General features: G+C 38.8%; 4 protein-coding genes, 1 pseudogene and 2 gene segments (V, D, J or C); 1 reads left to right on the forward strand and 6 right to left on the reverse strand.

The window, feature by feature from the left end:
* Window positions 1-23,560, forward strand: part of LOC121962270 (uncharacterized) — a 67,356-nt gene that overhangs the window by 42,182 nt on the left and 1,614 nt on the right. Inside the window, exons 4-5 of the mRNA XM_042512499.2 lie at window positions 22,249-22,406; window positions 22,503-22,868. Coding sequence (XP_042368433.2) covers window positions 22,376-22,406; window positions 22,503-22,868 — 397 coding nt within the window. The 5' untranslated portion in view covers window positions 22,249-22,375. The remainder of the gene's footprint in view (window positions 1-22,248; window positions 22,407-22,502; window positions 22,869-23,560) is intronic.
* LOC121962266 (uncharacterized) lies at window positions 580-3,516 on the reverse strand. The gene is made up of 6 exons (XM_088073176.1): window positions 2,786-3,516; window positions 2,308-2,649; window positions 2,152-2,193; window positions 1,591-1,701; window positions 1,431-1,465; window positions 580-798 (listed from the first exon to the last, which is right to left on the reverse strand). The coding sequence occupies exons 1-6, from the start codon at window positions 2,823-2,825 to the stop codon at window positions 676-678; spliced, it is 693 nt and encodes a 230-aa protein (XP_087929302.1). The 5' UTR covers window positions 2,826-3,516; the 3' UTR covers window positions 580-675.
* On the reverse strand, window positions 4,336-7,666 carry LOC148185602 (Ig lambda-1 chain V regions MOPC 104E/RPC20/J558/S104-like). The segment is given in 6 exon segments: window positions 4,336-4,599; window positions 5,065-5,099; window positions 5,404-5,514; window positions 5,630-5,671; window positions 5,786-6,127; window positions 6,264-7,666. Coding segments are annotated over 6 exon segments (693 nt in total).
* Window positions 7,812-9,968, reverse strand: LOC148185603 (uncharacterized; annotated as a pseudogene). Its single transcript, XR_015775623.1, has 6 exons — window positions 9,743-9,968; window positions 9,265-9,606; window positions 9,106-9,147; window positions 8,880-8,990; window positions 8,541-8,575; window positions 7,812-8,075 (listed from the first exon to the last, which is right to left on the reverse strand). The product of XR_015775623.1 is annotated as an uncharacterized LOC148185603 (transcript).
* On the reverse strand, window positions 11,284-14,904 carry LOC148185604 (Ig lambda-1 chain V regions MOPC 104E/RPC20/J558/S104-like). The segment is given in 6 exon segments: window positions 11,284-11,502; window positions 12,133-12,167; window positions 12,293-12,400; window positions 12,853-12,894; window positions 13,007-13,348; window positions 13,485-14,904. Coding segments are annotated over 6 exon segments (690 nt in total).
* Window positions 15,041-18,474, reverse strand: LOC148185605 (uncharacterized). Its single transcript, XM_088073177.1, has 6 exons — window positions 16,959-18,474; window positions 16,481-16,822; window positions 16,327-16,368; window positions 16,101-16,211; window positions 15,762-15,796; window positions 15,041-15,297 (listed from the first exon to the last, which is right to left on the reverse strand). Exons 1-6 carry the CDS (start codon window positions 16,996-16,998, stop codon window positions 15,175-15,177), a joined length of 693 nt encoding a protein of 230 aa, XP_087929303.1. The 5' UTR covers window positions 16,999-18,474; the 3' UTR covers window positions 15,041-15,174.
* LOC121962271 (T-cell surface glycoprotein CD8 beta chain-like) lies at window positions 18,509-20,575 on the reverse strand. The gene is made up of 6 exons (XM_088073175.1): window positions 20,493-20,575; window positions 19,958-20,299; window positions 19,803-19,844; window positions 19,577-19,687; window positions 19,238-19,272; window positions 18,509-18,772 (listed from the first exon to the last, which is right to left on the reverse strand). The coding sequence occupies exons 1-6, from the start codon at window positions 20,536-20,538 to the stop codon at window positions 18,650-18,652; spliced, it is 699 nt and encodes a 232-aa protein (XP_087929301.1). The 5' UTR covers window positions 20,539-20,575; the 3' UTR covers window positions 18,509-18,649.

Genomic DNA, 23,560 nt, shown 5'->3' on the forward strand with positions numbered 1-23,560 from the left:
TTGCACCCCCCTCCCTGCAGACTGTCCTTATCAGGACATTGCCAGTAAACAGTGTCTGCTGGCTCCTCCTCCATTAAACCTCAAATGTTTTTTGTTTTTCTTCATTTTAAGATTACTATCTTACTGATTATCACTTAGTAGCATTACTTGGGCTTTGAAATCAGCAAGTCATTTGATGTTTGAAGTCACTGCTGAAGTCTTCCTGTGGTTGAGACTTTTTCATACAACTATACAACTATTTTTGTAGTTAATCCAAATATTGAGACTGATATAATTTTGTAAGAAAGAAGTTTGTTTCTTTTCTTACTTTGCTTGCCCAGCCTCGTGACTTTCATGTTAATTGTGCTCAGACCACACTGGACCGCCTCTTCCTGTGAGGGGATATCTCACTCACTCCAACCCTGCCCCTGAAACACCATTTGACTCTCTGTATGAGTAACTCACGTCCTTTTTGTGTCCCTACCATTGACATTAAATATTTTCTTGTCCTCTCAAATAAAGGATGAAGGCAGACAGAATAAGAAAGAACGAGATTTTGGCTCAGAGACAGGGAAAAACACAAGGAGGGAAAGCAAAATGACCAGTATAGGAACTTTATTTTAAAAATATCGACTCTGGCGGCAGACTTATAGGGTAAAGCATCGGTTATGCTACAGTCGTAGTTGCTTCCGGACTCTATCTGCTGGCAGCATAAATAACATGAGTCTCCAGTTGTCTCCCTGATTCAGGCCTCCTATTTCTTGTTGTGTTTGGAAGGAACCTCAGTGCTGCAGGGTTCAGGTCATCAGAGCCCAGATTCTGTAAATTAGAGTATATCAACATGTTCTCACTCCCAGCTCATCAAATACAGTACCTTGGTCAGTTGCCCTATGCTTCAAATGATGATGTTCTGGGTACCCCTCATGTATCAGTTTGGGATGCTCAGGAACTGGGTATCAATTTCTGCTGTTTTTGCACAGATTACCTTCTGTGTTCCAAATATCGTGTGTCAACAAAACTGCTTAGGGCATAGACTGTTTGGTAAGGTTAAAAAAAAAAGATAATCACCAAAAATCATGGTTTTAGTTCAAATACGTATGTTTGTCATGTAACTTACGTAAATGAACAAGTCCCGTATGTCATAGCAACTAAGCAACATTCTTAAGAAAAGTTTCACAAAGGACACAAACAGTGGCCTCCTTTGTGAAAGTCCTGTGCTCTGTTTGTTCGACCCATCCACCACTTTTATTTCTTTTTCATTGCAGTGGATGGGATTAAATTAGAGTTAGCCAAAAGCCTGCTGTGTCTCATACAGATACTTGTGAGGAGCTGTATGTGTTGAAATCAGACGCTAACGCCCAGACGCTAACGCCCACTGACCATCTGCTGTTTTTAACACTCAGGGAATAAGAATGGGCTTAGTATTGACGGTCATATACGGTATACTTTACCTTGTTTCTCTCAGGATGCAGTCCGTCATTAGCAGCTATGTGATAAAAGATAAGCCTGATTAGTTAAGTATCACTGACAAAATACTTTGCTGTTGATCAGGCTGTTATAGCTTTATACAAAGCACAACAATATGTGCAAACAGTGTTCTGTCAGCTGTACCTTTCTGAAGTTGCCTGATTTTAGCCACCAGAACAATGACAGCCACCATGGAGAAAATCATCAGAGCGCCCGCGATCACAGTCACAGGGTTTTGTATTCCGTCAGAGTCTTCTACAAGAAGGATTTTTAAGTTAGACTCCCTGTTTATCAAAGAAGTATTTTATTGCTAGAGAGATGGTCTTTTGATAAACAGGGCTGAAAAGATTTTAAAGAAACAGGCAGAAACAGAATCTTGGTTTATATTTCATCAGTGCTGCGTTTACCATTTGATCTCAGTTTTTTAACTGCTGCTTACACAATACAGGAAAGAGTATGCATGGTTACCACTTTCTGTCCATAAACTCTCATGCTACAGCCAAACAGTGCAGTCAAATTCGTCTGAGGGTATTTTAGGTGACAAATAGGCAATAATAGAATCTCTGTTTAAATTTGATCAGCACTGCCAAGAGAGAGAATCTAAAGTTCGAGCAGGAGGCCTAGAGCCAGGGAAAATCCACCAGCTGATCCTCCTTTAATTATTTGCTCTGTGTTAACTTGTATGATATAAAAGGAGAAACATACTTTCAGACTTGGAATCTACTCCACCATCAGATTCACCATTGCCTTTAAAGAAAAGATGGGGATGATGGTTACTTACTCCTACATGCTTTGTTATTGCAATATAATGTTTAAGATATACTGTAATTATGATGAAGGAAAAAAAGAACGCAATCTTACCTTGAATGTTTAACTGTATTGCCTTGGCTATGACTGTGTGTTTGTTAATGTAGAATCCACAGAAATACAGTCCAGAGTCAGATAAATTCACTCGCTTGATTTTAAGAAAGACAGTATAGATGTTCAAGCTCATTTTGAATCTATTTTGGAATCCATCACACAATGAAGCTTCGTCATCAGCCCCGTACATAGAGGAGATACAGCTGGGCTTGGTTCCGTGGATCAGTCTGAACCACTCTGTGTGAGTTGGACCGCTGGAAATGTTGGTGCACGTCAGTGTGACTTCTTCACCAGGCTGAACCTCCATGATCTGAGACTCAGAACCTGAGACAGAGATCCAGTCTGAAAACAAATCGCAAAGACAACGAAACATTTATCCTTGATCATATAATCCAACAGTTACTGTAATAAGATGAAAATGATTATTTCAGTTCCATACATGATTTGGTGATAAGAATAATCAAGTGCCAGTACTTACTGCAGAGAAGAAAAGCCGCAATCAAAGAGAAGCTCCTCATTGTGTTTAATCGTGTCAAAGCAACGATAGCTTGTACCTCTGAGCTCTTATAAAAGAGTTTAGAGGGGCGGGGTGTCCTTTGTTTTCATGTTGCCACTCACACTAACCTGCCAGTCATGCAATGCCTTTGCATATATTTAACCTCAGGAAGGATGTGTTCTAGGATACTCGTATATTATTGCTTTATGTCTGTTTTGAGACAAAAGTTGCCACAAAAACATTGCAGTGGAAAAGTGGAAATATTGCAAAAGTTTTTTTATGCTTGCCTGAGGTGTAATAGTTGACCTAACGATAATAACTAAATGTAACTAAGTGCAATAGAAATAGAGCTACAAGATAATGATGTACCTTCAGTAGTTTAAGAAGGTATCGCAGGGACAGTATATGGGGTATACCCACTTGTTTTTGTAGCCGTTTACAGTTCAGTCAGGACCACTTTAGTCAAATCAAACTTTATTTCTATTCACAGTATGACATTTTGTCGGTATGGCTCTGTCCTGGGACCTCTATGCCATACAGCAAAAGGTAGAGAGAGCACACCTCTCTGCCCTTCCATGCTTAATAGCTTTAGCTTCCGAAATAATCTCTGAAGTTATGCTGCTCCTTGTGCATAAATGCACACAGCATCTCTCTTAATGGGCAGTCGGACAGTAGCTCTGCAGCTCTGCTCTGATCTCTGCTATGTTCACTTTTTAGAGAATGTTTTTATTTTCCTCATTGGTGATTATTTCACCCAACCCCAACCCATCCATGTGTCACTGTGTGTGTAACAAGCAGAGTGCACACGTGCTGTGAATACGTTTATATAGGAGGATATTACTATGTAAATGAGCCACACTTAAAACAGCAGGGAAACACTGCGCCATTCTAAGTTTAGACCAGGATTGTGTTTGTTGATGGCACAATTGCTTTTTCCTGCCTCATAATAGCAATATGCCAACATGAGGCTGACCACACCTCTTGTTAAGACACTCATGTGGATACAGATGGGTGCAAATGCACTTCTCACACAACATGGGATTATATTTGTTTAAGTCTTTACATTTTTTGGGAAAATCCTGCATGGTATACCTTTATCAATGGTCTTTTATGCTGCCGTTTGTGCTCTTGATTATGAGAATACCAGTCAACAGTTTTTCCCTGCTTTTGAGTGAAACTACTTCAATGAACACCTCTCGACTTTACAAACCTCGCTGAGACTGTAACTGGAGACTGTGGCTGAGTATGTGCCGAATGAAAAATGCAGCAGTTGCATCAGGCCTCTCTGTTTTGTTTGGTTTTGAGCTGCTGGTGAGATAGTGTAAAGTAGTTCAGCGAGTTTGTGGAAGTGATGAGGAGTATGATCTTCACCTCAGTTTTTCTCAGACCACACTGTGCTGTCTCTTCCTGTTTGTGTATGTCACTCAGTTGTTGAACCACAGACAATTTCTGCCATTGATGTCCTGTCGGACTCCTCCCCTATCACATATATCATTTGCTGTTTTTCCTCTCAGACAGAAAGAAACAAGCGATAAAATGTAGACACTTTAATTCAAATTTATTTTTTGCCACTGAATCTCCTGACACACAGCCTGCACATGAACCCCTACAGCAGATTAATACGATAAAGCATGAGTTTCACTCTGAGCTGCACTTCCATTGGTTTCCTGAATCTATCTGGTGGCAGCATACACAACATGTGGCTCCATCTCTCTCTTTGGTGGAGGCCTGCTGCTTCTTTTTGGCTTTCCCTGGAAGTTTAGAGCTGCATAGTTCAGTTCATCTGAGCCCACATCCTGTAAATCAGAGTATTTAGAGTCACATATCTTACCACTCACACTGTGTCAAAAACATTCAAAATCAGTGGACGTGGTTCCATAAATGAATAATTTAAGCTAACCATAGTTTAGCTAAATGCTAAAGTAATTGAACCTCAACTATCAGTTTACAGTTTGAAGATCAAGTCCTTGTGTGCACAAGGCAATAAGAAGAAATAACGTGCACAAAATCAAAAAATAAAATCAGAAAGATAGATAAAGATTACAGAAAGATTCCGTAAAGATTACAGCTAAAATACAAGTTAAGAAGTGGGAATTTTTGGAAATGATTTGACTTTGAATAATTACAAACTTCTTCCTAAATTTACTGTTTGATGCCACTTGCGGCAGCTCGAGACAAAGATCATATTACCAGAATTATCATGTGTTTAAATACATTTTTACAGCCATAACACAGTTTATATCAGTTAATGGTGGATTTACCTTGTTTCTTTGTGGCTGCTGTTCTTCACTCACAGCTAAATGACAAAAGACACAAGTCTCATTATTCATCATCACTGATCACATACTTTGCTTTGGATTTTTCCATCATGTTCAGCAAACAATTTATCACCTGCACCTGTCTGAACCGTAAGTGCTTTAGTGTAGACAACTGGACTTACTTGAGGTTTGTAAAGGTGTTTTACCTCTTATCCGAGAGACTTCTTCAGTTCTGAACTGAAGAAGTCTCTCAGACAAGAGATGAAACGTCTTCAGGTCTACAATGTAACGTCTAGAGTTACCATAACCTGGATGACCAAGATTCTTCACTAACATATTTACCTTTCTGAAGTTTCCAGTTTTTTACAGCCAGAAATATGACGACTATAGTGAGGAGAATAGTCAGACCGCCCAGGATCACATTTATTAGGTTTGTCTTTTCATCAGAGTCCTCTACAAGAACAATCGTGAAATTAAACACATTTTTTATTCTGGTGTCTTGGGACATGGTTAAAATTATAATTATTTGCTCTGTGTTAACTTGTATGATATAAAAGGAGAAACATACTTTCAGACATGGAATCTACTCCACCATTAGATTCACCATTGCCTTTAAAGAAAAGATGGGGATGATGGTTACTTACTCCTATATGCTTTGTTATTGCAATATAATGTTTAAGATATACTGTAATTATGATGAAGGAAAAAAAGAACGCAATCTTACCTTGAATGTTTAACTGTATTGCCTTGGCTATGACTGTGTGTTTGTTAATGTAGAATCCACAGAAATACAGTCCAGAGTCAGATAAATTCACTCGCTTGATTTTAAGAAAGACAGTATAGATGTTCAAGCTCATTTTGAATCTATTTTGGAATCCATCACACAATGAAGCATTGGTATCAGCCCCGTACATAGAGGAGATACAGCTGGGCTTGGTTCCGTGGATCAGTCTGAACCACTCTGTCTGAGTTGGACCGCTGGAAATGTTGTTGCACGTCAGTGTGACTTCTTCACCAGGCTGAACCTCCATGATCTGAGACTCAGAACCTGAGACAGAGATCCAGTCTGAAAACAAATCGCAAAGACAACGAAACATTTATCCTTGATCATATAATCCAACAGTTACTGTAATAAGACAAAAATGATTATTTCAGTTCCATACATGATTTGGTGATAAGAATAATCAAGTGCCAGTACTTACTGCAGAGAAGAAAAGCTGTAACCAAAGAGAAGCTCCTCATTGTGTTTAATCGTGTCAAAGCAACGATAGCTTGTACCTCTGAGCTCTTATAAAAGAGTTTAGAGGGGCGGGGTGTCCTTTGTTTTCATGTTGCCACTCACACTAACCTGCCAGTCATGCAATGCCTTTGCATATATTTAACCTCAGGAAAGTTTGGTTCTAGGATACTCGTATATTATTGTTTTATGTCTGTTTTGAGACAAAAGTTGCCACAAACACATTGCAGTGGAAAAGTGGAAATATTGCAAAAGGTTTTTTATGCTTGCCTGAGGTGTAATAGTTGACCTAACGATAATAACTAAATGTAACTAAGTGCAATAGAAATAGAGCTACAAGATAATGATGTACCTTCAGTAGTTTAAGAAGGTATCGCAGGGACAGTATATGGGGTATACCCACTTGTTTTTGTAGCCGTTTACAGTTCAGTCAGGACCACTTTAGTCAAATCAAACTTTATTTCTATTCACAGTATGACATTTTGGCAGTATGGCTCTGTCCTGGGACCTCTATGCCATACAGCAAAAGGTAGAGAGAGCACACCTCTCTGCCCTTCCATGCTTAATAGCTTTAGCTTCCGAAATAATCTCTGAAGTTATGCTGCTCCTTGTGCATAAATGCACACAGCATCTCTCTTAATGGGCAGTCGGACAGTAGCTCTGCAGCTCTGCTCTGATCTCTGCTATGTTCACTTTTTAGAGAATGTTTTTATTTTCCTCATTTGTGATTATTTCACCCAACCCCAACCCATCCATGTGTCACTGTGTGTGTAACAAGCAGAGTGCACGCGTGCTGTGAATACGTTTATATAGGAGGATATAACTATGCAAATAAGCCACACTTTAAACAGCAGGGAAACACTGCGCCATTCTAAGTTTAGACCAGGATTGTGTTTGTTGATGGCACAATTGCTTTTTCCTGCCTCATAATAGCAATATGCCAACATGAGGCTGACCACACCTCTTTTTAAGACACTTGTGGATACAGATGGGTGCAAATGCACTTCTCACACAACATGGGATTATATTTGTTTAAGTCTTTACATTTTTTGGGAAAATCCTGCATGGTATACCTTTATCAATGGTCTTTTATGCTGCCGTTTGTGCTCTTGATTATGAGAATATCAGTCAACAGTTTTTCCCTGCTTTTGAGTGAAACTACTTCAATGAACACCTCTCGACTTTACAAACCTCGCTGAGACTGTAACTGGAGACTGTGGCTGAGTATGTGCCGAATGAAAAATGAAGCAGTTGCATCAGGCCTCTCTGTTTTGTTTGGTTTTGAGCTGCTGGTGAGATAGTGTAAAGTAGTTCAGTGAGTTTGTGGAAGTGATGAGGAGTATGATCTTCACCTCAGCTTTTCTCAGACCACACTGTGCTGTCTCTTCCTGTTTGTGTATGTCACTCAGTTGTTGAACCACAGACAATTTCTGCCATTGATGTCCTGTCGGACTCCTCCCCTATCACATATATCATTTGCTGTTTTTCCTCTCAGACAGAAAGAAACAAGCGATAAAATGTAGACACTTTAATTCAAATGTATTTTTTGCCACTGAATCTCCTGACACACAGCCTGCACATGAACCCCTACAGCAGATTAATACGATAAAGCATGAGTTTCACTCTGAGCTGCACTTCCATGGGTTTCCTGAATCTATCTGGTGGCAGCATACACAACATGTGGCTCCATCTCTCTCTTTGGTGGAGGCCTGCTGCTTCTTTTTGGCTTTCCCTGGAAGTTTAGAGCTGCGTAGTTCAGTTCATCTGAGCCCACATCCTGTAAATCAGAGTATTTAGAGTCACATATCTTACCACTCACACTGTGTCAAAAACATTCAAAATCAGTGGACGTGGTTCCATAAATGAATAATTTAAGCTAACCATAGTTTAGCTAAATGCTAAAGTAATTGAACCTCAACTATCAGTTTACAGTTTGAAGATCAAGTCCTTGTGTGCACAAGGCAATAAGAAGAAATAACGTGCACAAAATCAAAAAATAAAATCAGAAAGATAGATAAAGATTACAGAAAGATTCCGTAAAGATTACAGCTAAAATACAAGTTAAGAAGTGGGAATTTTTGGAAATGATTTGACTTTGAATAATTACAAACTTCTTCCTAAATTTACTGTTTGATGCCACTTGCGGCAGCTCGAGACAAAGATCATATTACCAGAATTATCATGTGTTTAAATACATTTTTACAGCCATAACACAGTTTATATCAGTTAATGGTGGATTTACCGTGTTTCTTTGTGGCTGCTGTTCTTCACTCACAGCTAAATGACAAAAGACACAAGTCTCATTATTCATCATCACTGATCACATACTTTGCTTTGGATTTTTCCATCATGTTCAGCAAACAATTTATCACCTGCACCTGTCTGAACCGTAAGTGCTTTAGTGTAGACAACTGGACTTACTTGAGGTTTGTAAAGGTGTTTTACCTCTTATCCGAGAGACTTCTTCAGTTCTGAACTGAAGAAGTCTCTCAGACAAGAGATGAAACGTCTTCAGGTCTACAATGTAATGTCTAGAGTTACCATAACCTGGATGACCAAGATTCTTCACCAACATATTTACCTTTCTGAAGTTTCCAGTTTTTTACAGCCAGAAATATGACGACTATAGTGAGGAGAATAGTCAGACTGCCCAGGATCACATTTATTAGGTTTGTCTTTTCATCAGAGTCCTCTACAAGAACAATCGTGAAATTAAACACATTTTTTATTCTGGTGTCTTGGGACATGGTTAAAATTATAATTATTTGCTCTGTGTTAACTTGTATGATATAAAAGGAGAAACATACTTTCAGACTTGGAATCTACTCCACCATCAGATTCACCATTGCCTTTAAAGAAAAGATGGGGATGATGGTTACTTACTCCTATATGCTTTGTTATTGCAATAAAATGTTTAAGATATACAGTACTGTAATTATGATGAAGGAAAAAAAACGCAATCTTACCTTGAATGTTTAATTGTGTTGCCTTGGCTATGACTGTGTGTTTGTCCATGAAGAATCCACAGAAATACAGTCCAGAGTCAGATAAATTCACTCGCTTGATTTTAAGAAAGACAGTATAGATGTTCGAGCTCATTTTGAATCGGTTTTGGAATCCATCACACAATGAAGCATTGGTATCAGCCCCGTACATAGAGGAGATACAGCTGGGCTTGGTTCCGTGGATCAGTCTGAACCACTCTGTCTGAGTTGGACCGCTGGAAATGTTGTTTCACGTCAGTGTGACTTCTTCACCAGGCTGAACCTCCATGAACTGAGACTCAGAACCTGAGACAGAGATCCAGTCTGAAAACAAATCGCAAAGACAACGAAACATTTATCCCTGATCATATAATCCAACAGTTACTGTAATAAGACGAAAATGATTATTTCAGTTCCATACATGATTTGGTGATCAGAATAATCAAGTGCCAGTACTTACTGCAGAGAAGAAAAGCCGCAATCAAAGAGAAGTTCCTCATTGTGTTTAATCGTGTCAAAGCAACGATAGCTTGTACCTCTGAGCTCTTATAAAAGAGTTTAGAGGGGCGGGGTGTCCTTTGTTTTCATGTTGCCACTCACACTAACCTGCCAGTCATGCAATGCCTTTGCATATATTTAACCTCAGGAAGGTTGTGATCTAGGATTCTCGTATATTATTGTTTTATGTCTGTTTTGAGACAAAAGTTGCCACAAAAACATTGCAGTGGAAAAGTGGATATATTGGAAAAGGTTTTTTATGCTTGCCACACCTCTCCGCCCTTCCATGCTTAATAGCTTTAGCTTCCGAAATAATCACTGAAGTTATGCTGCTCCTTGTGCATAAATGCACACAGCATCTCTCTTAATGGGCAGTCGGACAGTAGCTCTGCAGCTCTGCTCTGATCTCTGCTATGTTCACTTTTTAGAGAATGTTTTTATTTTCCTCATTTGTGATTATTTCACCCAACCCCAACCCATCCATGTGTCACTGTGTGTGTAACAAGCAGAGTGCACACGTGCTGTGAATACGTTTATATAGGAGGATATTACTATGCAAATAAGCCACACTTAAAACAGCAGGGAAACACTGCGCCATTCTAAGTTTAGACCAGGATTGTGTTTGTTGATGGCACAATTGCTTTTTCCTGCCTCATAATAGCAATATGCCAACAATGAGGCTGACCACACCTCTTGTTAAGACACTCATGTGGACATTGCCAGTAAACAGTGTCTGCTGGCTCCTCCTCCATTAAACCTCAAATGTTTTTGTTTTTCTTCATTTTAAGATTACTATCTTACACAAACTAAAAAAAGAGACTGTGAGCAAGAGAGAAAGACACATTAAAAAAAAAAAAACATAAGCAAGAGAAAATTACTTTATTTTTTAATGTTTTTTCACAAAATTAGATTCTACACAAAGTTACCTTAATTCCTTTGGCTTATGACACTGGATATTTAGTGGAGCAGAAATATATGCAGTTGCAACTGCATGCAGATAAAATTGAAACAAGTGTACTGTACAGCATGGCTTGGAAGAAGGTAAAAATGGACACTTAGTAGCATTACTTGGGCTTTGAAATCAGCAAGTCATTTGATGTTTGAAGTCACTGCTGAAGTCTTTCTGTGGTTGAGACTTTTTCATACAACTATACAACTATTTTTGTAGTTAATCGAAATATTGAGACTGATATGATTTTGTCATAAAGAAGTTTGTTTCTTTTCTTACTTTGCTTGCCCAGCCTCGTGACTTTCATGTTAATTGTGCTCAGACCACACTGGACCGCCTCTTCCTGTGAGGGGATATCTCACTCACTCCAACCCTCCCCCTGAAACACCATTTGACTCTCTGTATGAGTAACTCACACGTCCTTTTTGTGTCCCTACCATTGACATTAAATATTTTCTTGTCCTCTCAAATAAAGGACGAAGGCAGACAGAATAAGAAAGAATGAGATTTTGGTCAGAGACGCAGGGAAAAACACAAGGAGGGAAAGCAAAATGACCAGTATAGGAACTTTATTTTAAAAATATCGACTCTGGCGGCAGACTTATAGGGTAAAGCATCGGTTATGCTACAGTCGTAGTTGCTTCCGGACTCTATCTGCTGGCAGCATAAATAACATGAGTCTCCAGTTGTCTCCCTGATTCAGGCCTCCTGTTTCTTGTTGTGTTTGGAAGGAACCTCAGTGCTGCAGGGTTCAGGTCATCAGAGCCCAGATTCTGTAAATTAGAGTATATCAACATGTTCTCACTCCCAGCTCATCACATACAGTACCTTAGTCAGTTGCCCTATGCTTCAAATGATGATGTTCTGGGTACCCCTCATGTATCAGTTTGGGATGCTCAGGAACTGGGTATCAATTTCTGCTGTTTTTGCACAGATTACCTTCTGTGTTCCAAATATCGTGTGTCAACAAAACTGCTTAAGGCATAGACTGTTTGGTAAGGTTAAAAAAAAGATAATCACCAAAAATCATGGTTTTAGTTCAAATAAGTATGTTTATCATGTAACTTACGTAAATGAACAAGTCCCGTATGTCATAGCAACTAAGCAACATTCTTAAGAAAAGTTTCACAAAGGACACAAACAGTGGCCTCCTTTGTGAAAGTCCTGTGCTCTGTTTGTTCGACCCATCCACCACTTTTATTTCTTTTTCATTGCAGTGGATGGGATTAAGTTAGAGTTAGCCAAAAGCCTGCTGTGTCTCATACAGATACTTGTGAGGAGCTGTATGTGTTGAAATCAGACGCTAACGCCCAGACGCTAACGCCCACTGACCATCTGCTGTTTTTAACACTCAGGGAATAAGAATGGGCTGAGTATTGACGGTCATATACGGTATACTTTACCTTATTTCTCTCAGGATGCAGTCCGTCATTAGCAGCTATGTGATAAAAGATAAGCCTGATTAGTTAAGTATCACTGACAAAATACTTTGCTGTTGATCAGGCTGTTATAGCTTTATACAAAACACAACAATATGTGCAAACAGTGTTCTGTCAGCTGTACCTTTCTGAAGTTGCCTGATTTTAGCCACCAGAACAATGACAGCCACCATGGAGAAAATCATCAGAGCGCCCGCGATCACAGTCACAGGGTTTCGTATTCCGTCAGAGTCTTCTACAAGAAGGATTTTTAAGTTAGACTCCCTGTTTATCAAAGAAGTATTTTATTGCTAGAGAGATGGTCTTTTGATAAACAGGGCTGAAAAGATTTTAAAGAAACAGGCAGAAACAGAATCTTGGTTTATATTTCATCAGTGCTGCGTTTACCATTTGATCTCAGTTTTTAACTGCTGCTTACACAATACAGGAAAGAGTATGCATGGTTACCACTTTCTGTCCATAAACTCTCATGCTACAGCCAAACAGTGCAGTCAAATTCTTCTGAAGGTATTTTAGGTGACAAATAGGCAATAATAGAATCTCTGTTTAAATTTGATCAGCACTGCCAAGAGAGAGAATCTAAAGTTCGAGCAGGAGGCCCAGAGCCGGGGAAAATCCACCAGCTGATCCTCCTTTAATTATTTGCTCTGTGTTAACTTGTATGATATAAAAGGAGAAACATACTTTCAGACTTGGAATCTACTCCACCATCAGATTCACCATTGCCTTTAAAGAAAAGATGGGGATGATGGTTACTTACTCCTACATGCTTTGTTATTGCAATAAAATGTTTAAGATATACTGTAATTATGATGAAGGAAAAAAAACGCAATCTTACCTTGAATGTTTAACTGTGTTGCCTTGGCTATGACTGTGTTTTGGCCGATGAAGAATCCACAGAAATACAGTCCAGAGTCAGATAAATTCACTCGCTTGATTTTAAGAAAGACAGTATTGATGTTCGAGCTCATTTTGAATCTGTTTTGGAATCCATCACACAATGAAGCATTGGTATCAGCCCCGTACATAGAGGAGATACAGCTGGGCTTGGTTCCGTGGATCAGTCTGAACCACTCTGTCTGAGTTGGACCGCTGGAAATGTTGTTGCACGTCAGTGTGACTTCTTCACCAGGCTGAACCTCCATGATCTGAGACTCAGAACCTGAGACAGAGATCCAGTCTGAAAACAAATCGCAAAGACAACGAAACATTTATCCTTGATCATATAATCCAACAGTTACTGTAATAAGATGAAAATGATTATTTCAGTTCCATACATGATTTGGTGATAAGAATAATCAAGTGCCAGTACTTACTGCAGAGAAGAAAAGCCGCAATCAAAGAGAAGCTCCTCATTGTGTTTAATCGTGTCAAAGCAACGATAGCTTGTACCTCTGAGCTCTTATAAAAGAGTTTAGAGGGGCGGGGTGTCCTTTGTTTTCATGTTGCCACTCACACTAACCTGCCAGTCATGCAATGCCTTTGCATATATTTAACCTCAGGAAGGATGTGTTCTAGGATACTCGTATATTATTGCTTTATGTCTGTTTTGAGACAAAAGTTGCCACAAAAACATTGCAGTGGAGAAGTGGAAATATTGCAAAAGGTTTTTTATGCTTGCCTGAGGTGTAATAGTTGACCTAACGATAATAACTAAATGTAACTAAGTGCAATAGAAATAGAGCTACAAGATAATGATGTACCTTCAGTAGTTTAAGAAGGTATCGCAGGGACAGTATATGGGGTATACCCACTTGTTTTTGTAGCCGTTTACAGTTCAGTCAGGACCACTTTAGTCAAATCAAACTTTATTTCTATTCACAGTATGACATTTTGGTGTTATGGCTCTGTCCTGGGACCTCTATGCCATACAGCAAAAGGTAGAGAGAGCACACCTCTCCGCCCTTCCATGCTTAATAGCTTTAGCTTCCGAAATAATCTCTGAAGTTATGCTGCTCCTTGTGCATAAATGCACACAGCATCTCTCTTAATGGGCAGTCGGACAGTAGCTCTGCAGCTCTGCTCTGATCTCTGCTATGTTCACTTTTTAGAGAATGTTTTTATTTTCCTCATTTGTGATTATTTCACCCAACCCCAACCCATCCATGTGTCACTGTGTGTGTAACAAGCAGAGTGCACGCGTGCTGTGAATACGTTTATATAGGAGGATATTACTATGCAAATGAGCCACACTTAAAACAGCAGGGAAACACTGCGCCATTCTAAGTTTAGACCAGGATTGTGTTTGTTGATGGCACAATTGCTTTTTCCTGCCTCATAATAGCAATGTGCCAACTATGAGGCTGACCACACCTCTTGTTAAGACACTCGTGGATACAGATAGGTGCAAATGCACTTCTCACACAACATGGGATTATATTTGTTTAAGTCTTTACATTTTTTGGGAAAATCCTGCATGGTATACCTTTATCAATGGTCTTTTATGCTGCTGTTTGTGCTCTTGATTATGATAATACCAGTCAACAGTTTTTCCCTGCTTTTGAGTGAAACTACTTCAATGAACACCTCTCGACTTTACAAACCTCGCTGAGACTGTAACTGGAGACTGTGGCTGAGTATGTGCCGAATGAAAAATGAAGCAGTTGCATCAGGCCTCTCTGTTTTGTTTGGTTTTGAGCTGCTGGTGAGATAGTGTAAAGTAGTTCAGCGAGTTTGTGGAAGTGATGAGGAGTATGATCTTCACCTCAGTTTTTCTCAGACCACACTGTGCTGTCTCTTCCTGTTTGTGTATGTCACTCAGTTGTTGAACCACAGACAATTTCTGCCATTGATGTCCTGCCGGACTCCTCCCCTATCACATATATCATTTGCTGTTTTTCCTCTCAGACAGAAAGAAACAAGCGATAAAATGTAGACACTTTAACCCAAATGTATTTTTTGCCACTGAATCTCCTGACACACAGCCTGCACATGAACCCCTACAGCAGATTAATACGATAAAGCATGAGTTTCACTCTGAGCTGCACTTCCATTGGTTTCCTGAATCTATCTGGTGGCAGCATACACAACATGTGGCTCCATCTCTCTCTTTGGTGGAGGCCTGCTGCTTCTTTTTGGCTTTCCCTGGAAGTTTAGAGCTGCGTAGTTCAGTTCGTCTGAGCCCACATCCTGTAAATCAGAGTATTTAGAGTCACATATCTTACCACTCACACTGTGTCAAAAACATTCAAAATCAGTGGACGTGGTTCCATAAATGAATAATTTAAGCTAACCATAGTTTAGCTAAATGCTAAAGTAATTGAACCTCAACTATCAGTTTACAGTTTGAAGATCAAGTCCTTGTGTGCACAAGGCAATAAGAAGAAATAACGTGCACAAAATCAAAAATAAAATAAGAAAGATAGATAAAGATTACAGAAAAATTCCGTAAAGATTACAGCTAAAATACAAGTTAAGAAGTGGGAATTTTTGGAAATAATTTTACTCTGAATAATTCCAAACTTCTTCCTAAATTTACTGTTTGATGCCACTTGCGGCAGTTCGAGACAAAGATCATATTACCAGAATTATCATGTGTTTAAATACATTTTTACAGCCATAACACAGTTTATATCAGTTAATGGTGGATTTACCTTGTTTCTTTGTGGCTGCTGTTCTTCACTCACAGCTAAATGACAAAAGACACAAGTCTCATTATTCATCATCACTGATCACATACTTTGCTTTGGATTTTTCCATCATGTTCAGCAAACAATTTATCACCTGCACCTGTCTGAACCGTAAGTGCTTTAGTGTAGACAACTGGACTTACTTGAGGTTTGTAAAGATGTTTTACCTCTTATCCGAGAGACTTCTTCAGTTCTGAACTGAAGAAGTCTCTTAGACAAGAGATGAAACGTCTTCAGGTCTACAATGTAATGTCTAGAGTTACCATAACCTGGATGACCAAGATTCTTCACTAACATATTTACCTTTCTGAAGTTTCCAGTTTTTTACAGCCAGAAATATGACGACTATAGTGAGGAGAATAGTCAGACCGCCCAGGATCACATTTATTAGGTTTGTCTTTTCATCAGAGTCCTCTACAAGAACAATCGTGAAATTAAACACATTTTTTATTCTGGTGTCTTGGGACATGGTTAAAATTATAATTATTTGCTCTGTGTTAACTTGTATGATATAAAAGGAGAAACATACTTTCAGACTTGGAATCTACTCCACCATCAGATTCACCATTGCCTTTAAAGAAAAGATGGGGATGATGGTTACTTACTCCTATATGCTTTGTTATTGCAATAAAATGTTTAAGATATACTGTAATTATGATGAAGGAAAAAAAACGCAATCTTACCTTGAATGTTTAACTGTGTTGCCTTGGCTATGACTGTGTTTTGGCCGATGAAGAATCCACAGAAATACAGTCCAGAGTCAGATAAATTCACTCGCTTGATTTTAAGAAAGACAGTATTGATGTTCGAGCTCATTTTGAATCTGTTTTGGAATCCATCACACAAGAAAGCATTGGTATCAGCCCTGTACATAGAGGAGATACAGCTGGGCTTGGTTCCGTGGATCAGTCTGAACCACTCTGTCTGAGTTGGACCGCTGGAAATGTTGGTGCACGTCAGTGTGACTTCTTCACCAGGCTGAACCTCCATGATCTGAGACTCAGAACCTGAGACAGAGATCCAGTCTGAAAACAAATCGCAAAGACAACGAAACATTTATCCTTGATCATATAATCCAACAGTTACTGTAATAAGACAAAAATGATTATTTCAGTTCCATACATGATTTGGTGATAAGAATAATCAAGTGCCAGTACTTACTGCAGAGAAGAAAAGCTGTAACCAAAGAGAAGCTCCTCATTGTGTTTAATCGTGTCAAAGCAACGATAGCTTGTACCTCTGAGCTCTTATAAAAGAGTTTAGAGGGGCGGGGTGTCCTTTGTTTTCATGTTGCCACTCACACTAACCTGCCAGTCATGCAATGCCTTTGCATATATTTAACCTCAGGAAAGTTTGGTTCTAGGATTCTCGTATATTATTGTTTTATGTCTGTTTTGAGACAAACGTTGCCACAAACACATTGCAGTGGAAAAGTGGAAATATTGCAAAAGGTTTTTTATGCTTGCCTGAGGTGTAATAGTTGACCTAATGACAATAACTAAATGTAACTAAGTGCAATAGAAATAGAGCTACAAGATAATGATGTACCTTCAGTAGTTTAAGAAGGTATCGCAGGGACAGTATATGGGGTATACCCACTTGTTATTGTAGCCGTTTACAGTTCAGTCAGGACCACTTTAGTCAAATCAAACTTTATTTCTATTCACAGTATGACATTTTGTCGGTATGGCTCTGTCCTGGGACCTCTATGCCATACAGCAAAAGGTAGAGAGAGCACACCTCTCCGCCCTTCCATGCTTAATAGCTTTAGCTTCAGAAATAATCTCTGAAGTTATGCTGCTCCTTGTGCATAAATGCACACAGCATCTCTCTTAATGGGCAGTCGGACAGTAGCTCTGCAGCTCTGCTCTGATCTCTGCTATGTTCACTTTTTAGAGAATGTTTTTATTTTCCTCATTTGTGATTATTTCACCCAACCCCAACCCATCCATGTGTCACTGTGTGTGTAACAAGCAGAGTGCACATGTGCTGTGAATACGTTTATATAGGAGGATATTACTATGCAAATGAGCCACACTTTAAACAGCAGGGAAACACTGCGCCATTCTAAGTTTAGACCAGGATTGTGTTTGTCGATGGCACAATTGCTTTTTCCTGCCTCATAATAGCAATATGCCAACATGAGGCTGACCACACCTCTTGTTAAGACACTCATGTGGATACAGATAGGTGCAAATGCACTTCTCACACAACATGGGATTATATTTGTTTAAGTCTTTACATTTTTTGGGAAAATCCTGCATGGTATACCTTTATCAATGGTCTTTTATGCTGCTGTTTGTGCTCTTGATTTTGAGAATACCAGTCAACAGTTTTTCCCTGCTTTTGAGTGAAACTACTTCAATGAACACCTCTCGACTTTACAAACCTCGCTGAGACTGTAACTGGAGACTGTGGCTGAGTATGTGCCGAATGAAAAATGAAGCAGTTGCATCAGGCCTCTCTGTTTTGTTTGGTTTTGAGCTGCTGGTGAGATAGTGTAAAGTAGTTCAGCGAGTTTGTGGAAGTGATGAGGAGTATGATCTTCACCTCAGTTTTTCTCAGACCACACTGTGCTGTCTCTTCCTGTTTGTGTATGTCACTCAGTTGTTGAACCACAGACAATTTCTGCCATTGATGTCCTGCCGGACTCCTCCCCTATCACATATATCATTTGCTGTTTTTCCTCTCAGACAGAAAGAAACAAGTGATAAAATGTAGACACTTTAATCCAAATGTATTTTTTGCCACTGAATCTCCTGACACACAGCCTGCACATGAACCCCTACAGCAGATTAATACGATAAAGCATGAGTTTCACTCTGAGCTGCACTTCCATGGGTTTCCTGAATCTATCTGGTGGCAGCATACACAACATGTGGCTCCATCTCTCTCTTTGGTGGAGGCCTGCTGCTTCTTTTTGGCTTTCCCTGGAAGTTTAGAGCTGCATAGTTCAGTTCATCTGAGCCCACATCCTGTAAATCAGAGTATTTAGAGTCACATATCTTACCACTCACACTGTGTCAAAAACATTCAAAATCAGTGGACGTGGTTCCATAAATGAATAATTTAAGCTAACCATAGTTTAGCTAAATGCTAAAGTAATTGAACCTCAACTATCAGTTTACAGTTTGAAGATCAAGTCCTTGTGTGCACAAGGCAATAAGAAGAAATAACGTGCACAAAATCAAAAAATAAAATCAGAAAGCTAGATAAAGATTACAGAAAGATTCCGTGAAGATTACAGCTAAAATACAAGTTAAGAAGTGGGAATTTTTGGAAATAATTTGACTTTGAATAGTTACAAACTTCTTCCTAAATTTACTGTTTGATGCCACTTGCGGCAGCTCGAGACAAAGATCATATTACCAGAATTATCATGTGTTTAAATACATTTTTACAGCCATAACACAGTTTATATCAGTTAATGGTGGATTTACCGTGTTTCTTTGTGGCTGCTGTTCTTCACTCACAGCTAAATGACAAAAGACACAAGTCTCATTATTCATCATCACTGATCACATACTTTGCTTTGGATTTTTCCATCATGTTCAGCAAACAATTTATCACCTGCACCTGTCTGAACCGTAAGTGCTTTAGTGTAGACAACTGGACTTACTTGAGGTTTGTAAAGGTGTTTTACCTCTTATCCGAGAGACTTCTTCAGTTCTGAACTGAAGAAGTCTCTCAGACAAGAGATGAAACGTCTTCAGGTCTACAATGTAATGTCTAGAGTTACCATAACCTGGATGACCAAGATTCTTCACTAACATATTTACCTTTCTGAAGTTTCCAGTTTTTTACAGCCAGAAATATGACGACTATAGTGAGGAGAATAGTCAGACCGCCCAGGATCACATTTATTAGGTTTGTCTTTTCATCAGAGTCCTCTACAAGAACAATCATGAAATTAAACACATGTTTTATTCTGGTGTCTTGGGACATGGTTAAAATTATAATTATTTGCTCTGTGTTAACTTGTATGATATAAAAGGAGAAACATACTTTCAGACTTGGAATCTCCTCCACCATCAGATTCACCATTGCCTTTAAAGAAAAGATGGGGATGATGGTTACTTACTCCTATATGCTTTGTTATTGCAATAAAATGTTTAAGATATACTGTAATTATGATGAAGGAAAAAAAAACGCAATCTTACCTTGAATGTTTAATTGTGTTGCCTTGGCTATGACTGTGTGTTTGTTAATGTAGAATCCACAGAAATACAGTCCAGAGTCAGATAAATTCACTTGCTTGATTTTAAGAAAGACAGTATTGATGTTCGAGCTCATTTTGAATCGGTTTTGGAATCCATCACACAATGAAGCTTCGTCATCAGCCCTGTACATAGTGGAGATACAGCTGGGCTTGGTTCCGTGGATCAGTCTGAACCACTCTGTCTGAGTTGGACCGCTGGAAATGTTGTTGCACGTCAGTGTGACTTCTTCACCAGGCTGAACCTCCATGATCTGAGACTCAGAACCTGAGACAGAGATCCAGTCTGAAAACAAGTCAAGAAAGACAAGAGATTTAACCTTAAGCTGGATACACAACAGCAAAAAAATTCTTTTCTTTTCTTATTTTCAAAAGTTCAATATGAAATAATAGTGTTAGAAAATTAAAATAGGGTTTCTTGATATAAGAGAGATTAAAATTGTATTTGATGCTCTGAGTAAATATATGCCAGTACTCACTGAGGCTGCAGAGAAGCAAAACTGGTATTACGGTGAAGCTCTCCATTGTGCGTTTAAGCGTGTCACACCAAGGGCAGTTTATGTCACTGTAGGGGGGATTTCATTTGAAAGGGGCGGGGTATTGGATAATTCATGCGAGGAAGCTCAGATCTTTCACTATCGATTATCTGTGTCAAATGCAATTTGAGAAAAAACATGCCTTGAAGAATTTAAGATGGCAAAAGTAAGAATTGTTCTGCTGCTTTTGCAGTTTTATACAGCAATCATGGAAGACATCCTCATCCTTTCTGTCACAGTCTGATACGGCAGGGTCAAACATGCACAATACAAGTTGTATTTAACTTATAGACAAGCATCAGTTGATAGTGGATAAATGACGATGGGGGAAAAAAGGATTATTAGTTTAGTTTATTAATGGATTATACTGTAGGAGTTGTGATGGAGATTGTAAAATGATATTTTACAGTTTTTCTGTTGTTAAATGTGGTCACTATTTACTTAAATTTGTGAAGAATATTCACCTTTTTCCACAAATTCAAGGTAACGTGGGGTGAGTAAGTGATATACAAATGGTCATTTTGCAGTTGAAGTATTCCTTTGATAACATGCCTGTAGCAACCTTTAATACTGGAATAGCGCTAGGCCCAGCATGTAGCCCTGAGGGACACCAGTGACCAGCATGATATAGCTAGAGATGTATTGCCACAAACTCTGTGTTGTGTCTGTCACAATCAAAAAAATGCAGTGACAAAAGCGACTGTGGACCACACGTGTGGAACAAACAGTGTCACAGATAGCTCTTCTTTTATCAGACCAGAGAAGCCCCTGCCATGTTCACACTGCCATTCTCCCCCCTATTATGCAATCAGTTGACTCCTGCCCACCACATATGTTCAACTTTTCTCCTCTGGGAGGCACTGCAGATCTCTGTCTAGCAAAATGTCCTGTTCTAAGAACAGTTTCCTCTCAGCTGTAATAAGTATTTTGGACTCCACCTCTTAAATCCAACAATGCCACTGCATTATGCATTATGCCTACCTATTCAGACCTAAGGTTGAGTATGTGTTGTTATACACTTTGTGTGTTGCTGTTGTGAGCTTTGCTTTTACTAACATGCTGTACCAAAACCTGCTTTTATTAATTGTAGCCATGTGGTCATTTAAAGTCCCCCTCCACAAGAAAATGTCTTTGGGTCACTGTTACCTCTGTTAGATGTTTGAGCTTCACTGTGCAGAGTGATGTTTGTGCAGAGTTCAGCATTAGAGGTTGTTTTCACATTTGTCTGGTGAAGAAGGAAAGTTTCTCTTCGCTCACCTTCCATCTTGGTTTGAGACATGTAGGTTACATGTGTGCTGGATTTTGTAATATCACATCACATCTAGTCTAAGCCAATCATGTCAATCAATGCAACATAAAAAAATGATGAGGAAACCTTAAACATCCAGGTTACATTAACTGAGAATGGTCTTTCATGTTAGTTGGGGACAGGCTGTGTTCAGCCGTTGTGTCCTTGTGGTTATTTTGAGTCTCTATAGGATTTTTTTGTGTCCTTTTTAGTCATTTTGCATCTGTTTTAGGTAATTTTGTGTCTTTTGTGTGATTTTTATCATTTATTGTAATTTGGGACTAAGGTAATTTTGCTCCTTGGCTTCTTCCTATGTTTTTGTAAGAAATCAAGCTAATTTGCTCATGTTTCAAAGGGATAAACTGCAGCTACATGTTCTGAATTCCTGTTATGTCAATCCATTTACCACAGGGACGAAACCGATGTTTCATGTGTGAAAAAGTTTGACCCTATTAACAACCAATCAAATCTGACCCCATTTCTGAGCTGCTATCTGCTCGTCCGCTCAAAACATTCAGCTCTTAAGACGCCTGAGACGATGCAGCTGTATATGATCCTCTGCGGAGTTAGTAAGTCTATTGATTTAAAATATATCCAGTCTGTGATTCTGATCAAAATTCAAAGTTTATCTCATGTTTCTATAACTTTATCTCTTTTTTGCCTAGTTTATCTGTCGGCAGTGATCGAGTCAGCAGCAGTCAAGCAGGACACCGGGGTTATCACCACCAGTGTCGGGGACAATGTAACTTTACACTGCTTCTACAACAGCCAAGTGGCAATGCACTTCTCCTGGTACCGACAAACGTTAGGAGGCGGACCTGAGCTCCTGTCTACTGTCTATAAGTACGATAAACCATCCAAAGTGTTCCCCTGGATGGAGAGGAACCCTCGTTTCTCTGTGGAAAGGAAGGAAGGACTGAATCATTTACGCATCACTGACGTTCACTTCTCAGATTCTGCCACGTACTTCTGTGGAAGCTCACACTCCAACATAGTGGAATTCGGAGAGGGCGTCTTTCTAAATGTCAGAGGTATTGTGCTTTTCGATCAAATGCAGAAGTCGCCTGGAGATTTTGTGTTTAAACAAGTAAATACGCACCAGAGATTATGTAATACTTGATCATTTTAGGCATATGAACTTTCAAAGCAACACCTGTTGATTTGACATATACTGCTTGAAAAAAAGACAAAATAGTAATTTACAAGTTTTGAAATAAATAAACGGAAGTAAAACAGATGATGTGATGGATAGAATTTTTTCTGTGATTGGACTAAAAAATAGGCAATTTAATTTTCTCTTTCAAATGAAGGAAATAAATAATTAAATGAAAATTTAAAAATAATTTTAAAAAACTGAAAAAAGATCTCAGATATCAAGAAAAAAGTTATTGTGAGAATGAAGTCGTAACTTCAACAAAAAAGTTGCAATATTTCAGAAATAAAGTTGTAATTTAATGACAATAAAGTCATGCTATTTCAAGAAAAAATAGTTGGGATATTATGAGAATAATGTTGTATTTGTGGGAAAAAAAGTAATATTACAAAATAAAATTGTAATTCAATCATACTTAAGTCATACTATTTCAAGATTAAACAGTCCTAAAGTTACTAGTATAAGATGTAATTTTAGGAGAAAAATATGTAACATTGCATGGTTATGCTCATAAATGTATAAAATTTATGCCAGAAAATCAGGTGATGTGATGTGAACTGACAAAATCTC

Source organism: Plectropomus leopardus, chromosome 23 (assembly GCF_026936395.1).
Source record: "Plectropomus leopardus strain MGB_pleo_1.0 chromosome 23, ASM2693639v1, whole genome shotgun sequence".
Classification (NCBI taxonomy): domain Eukaryota; kingdom Metazoa; phylum Chordata; class Actinopteri; order Perciformes; family Serranidae; genus Plectropomus; species Plectropomus leopardus.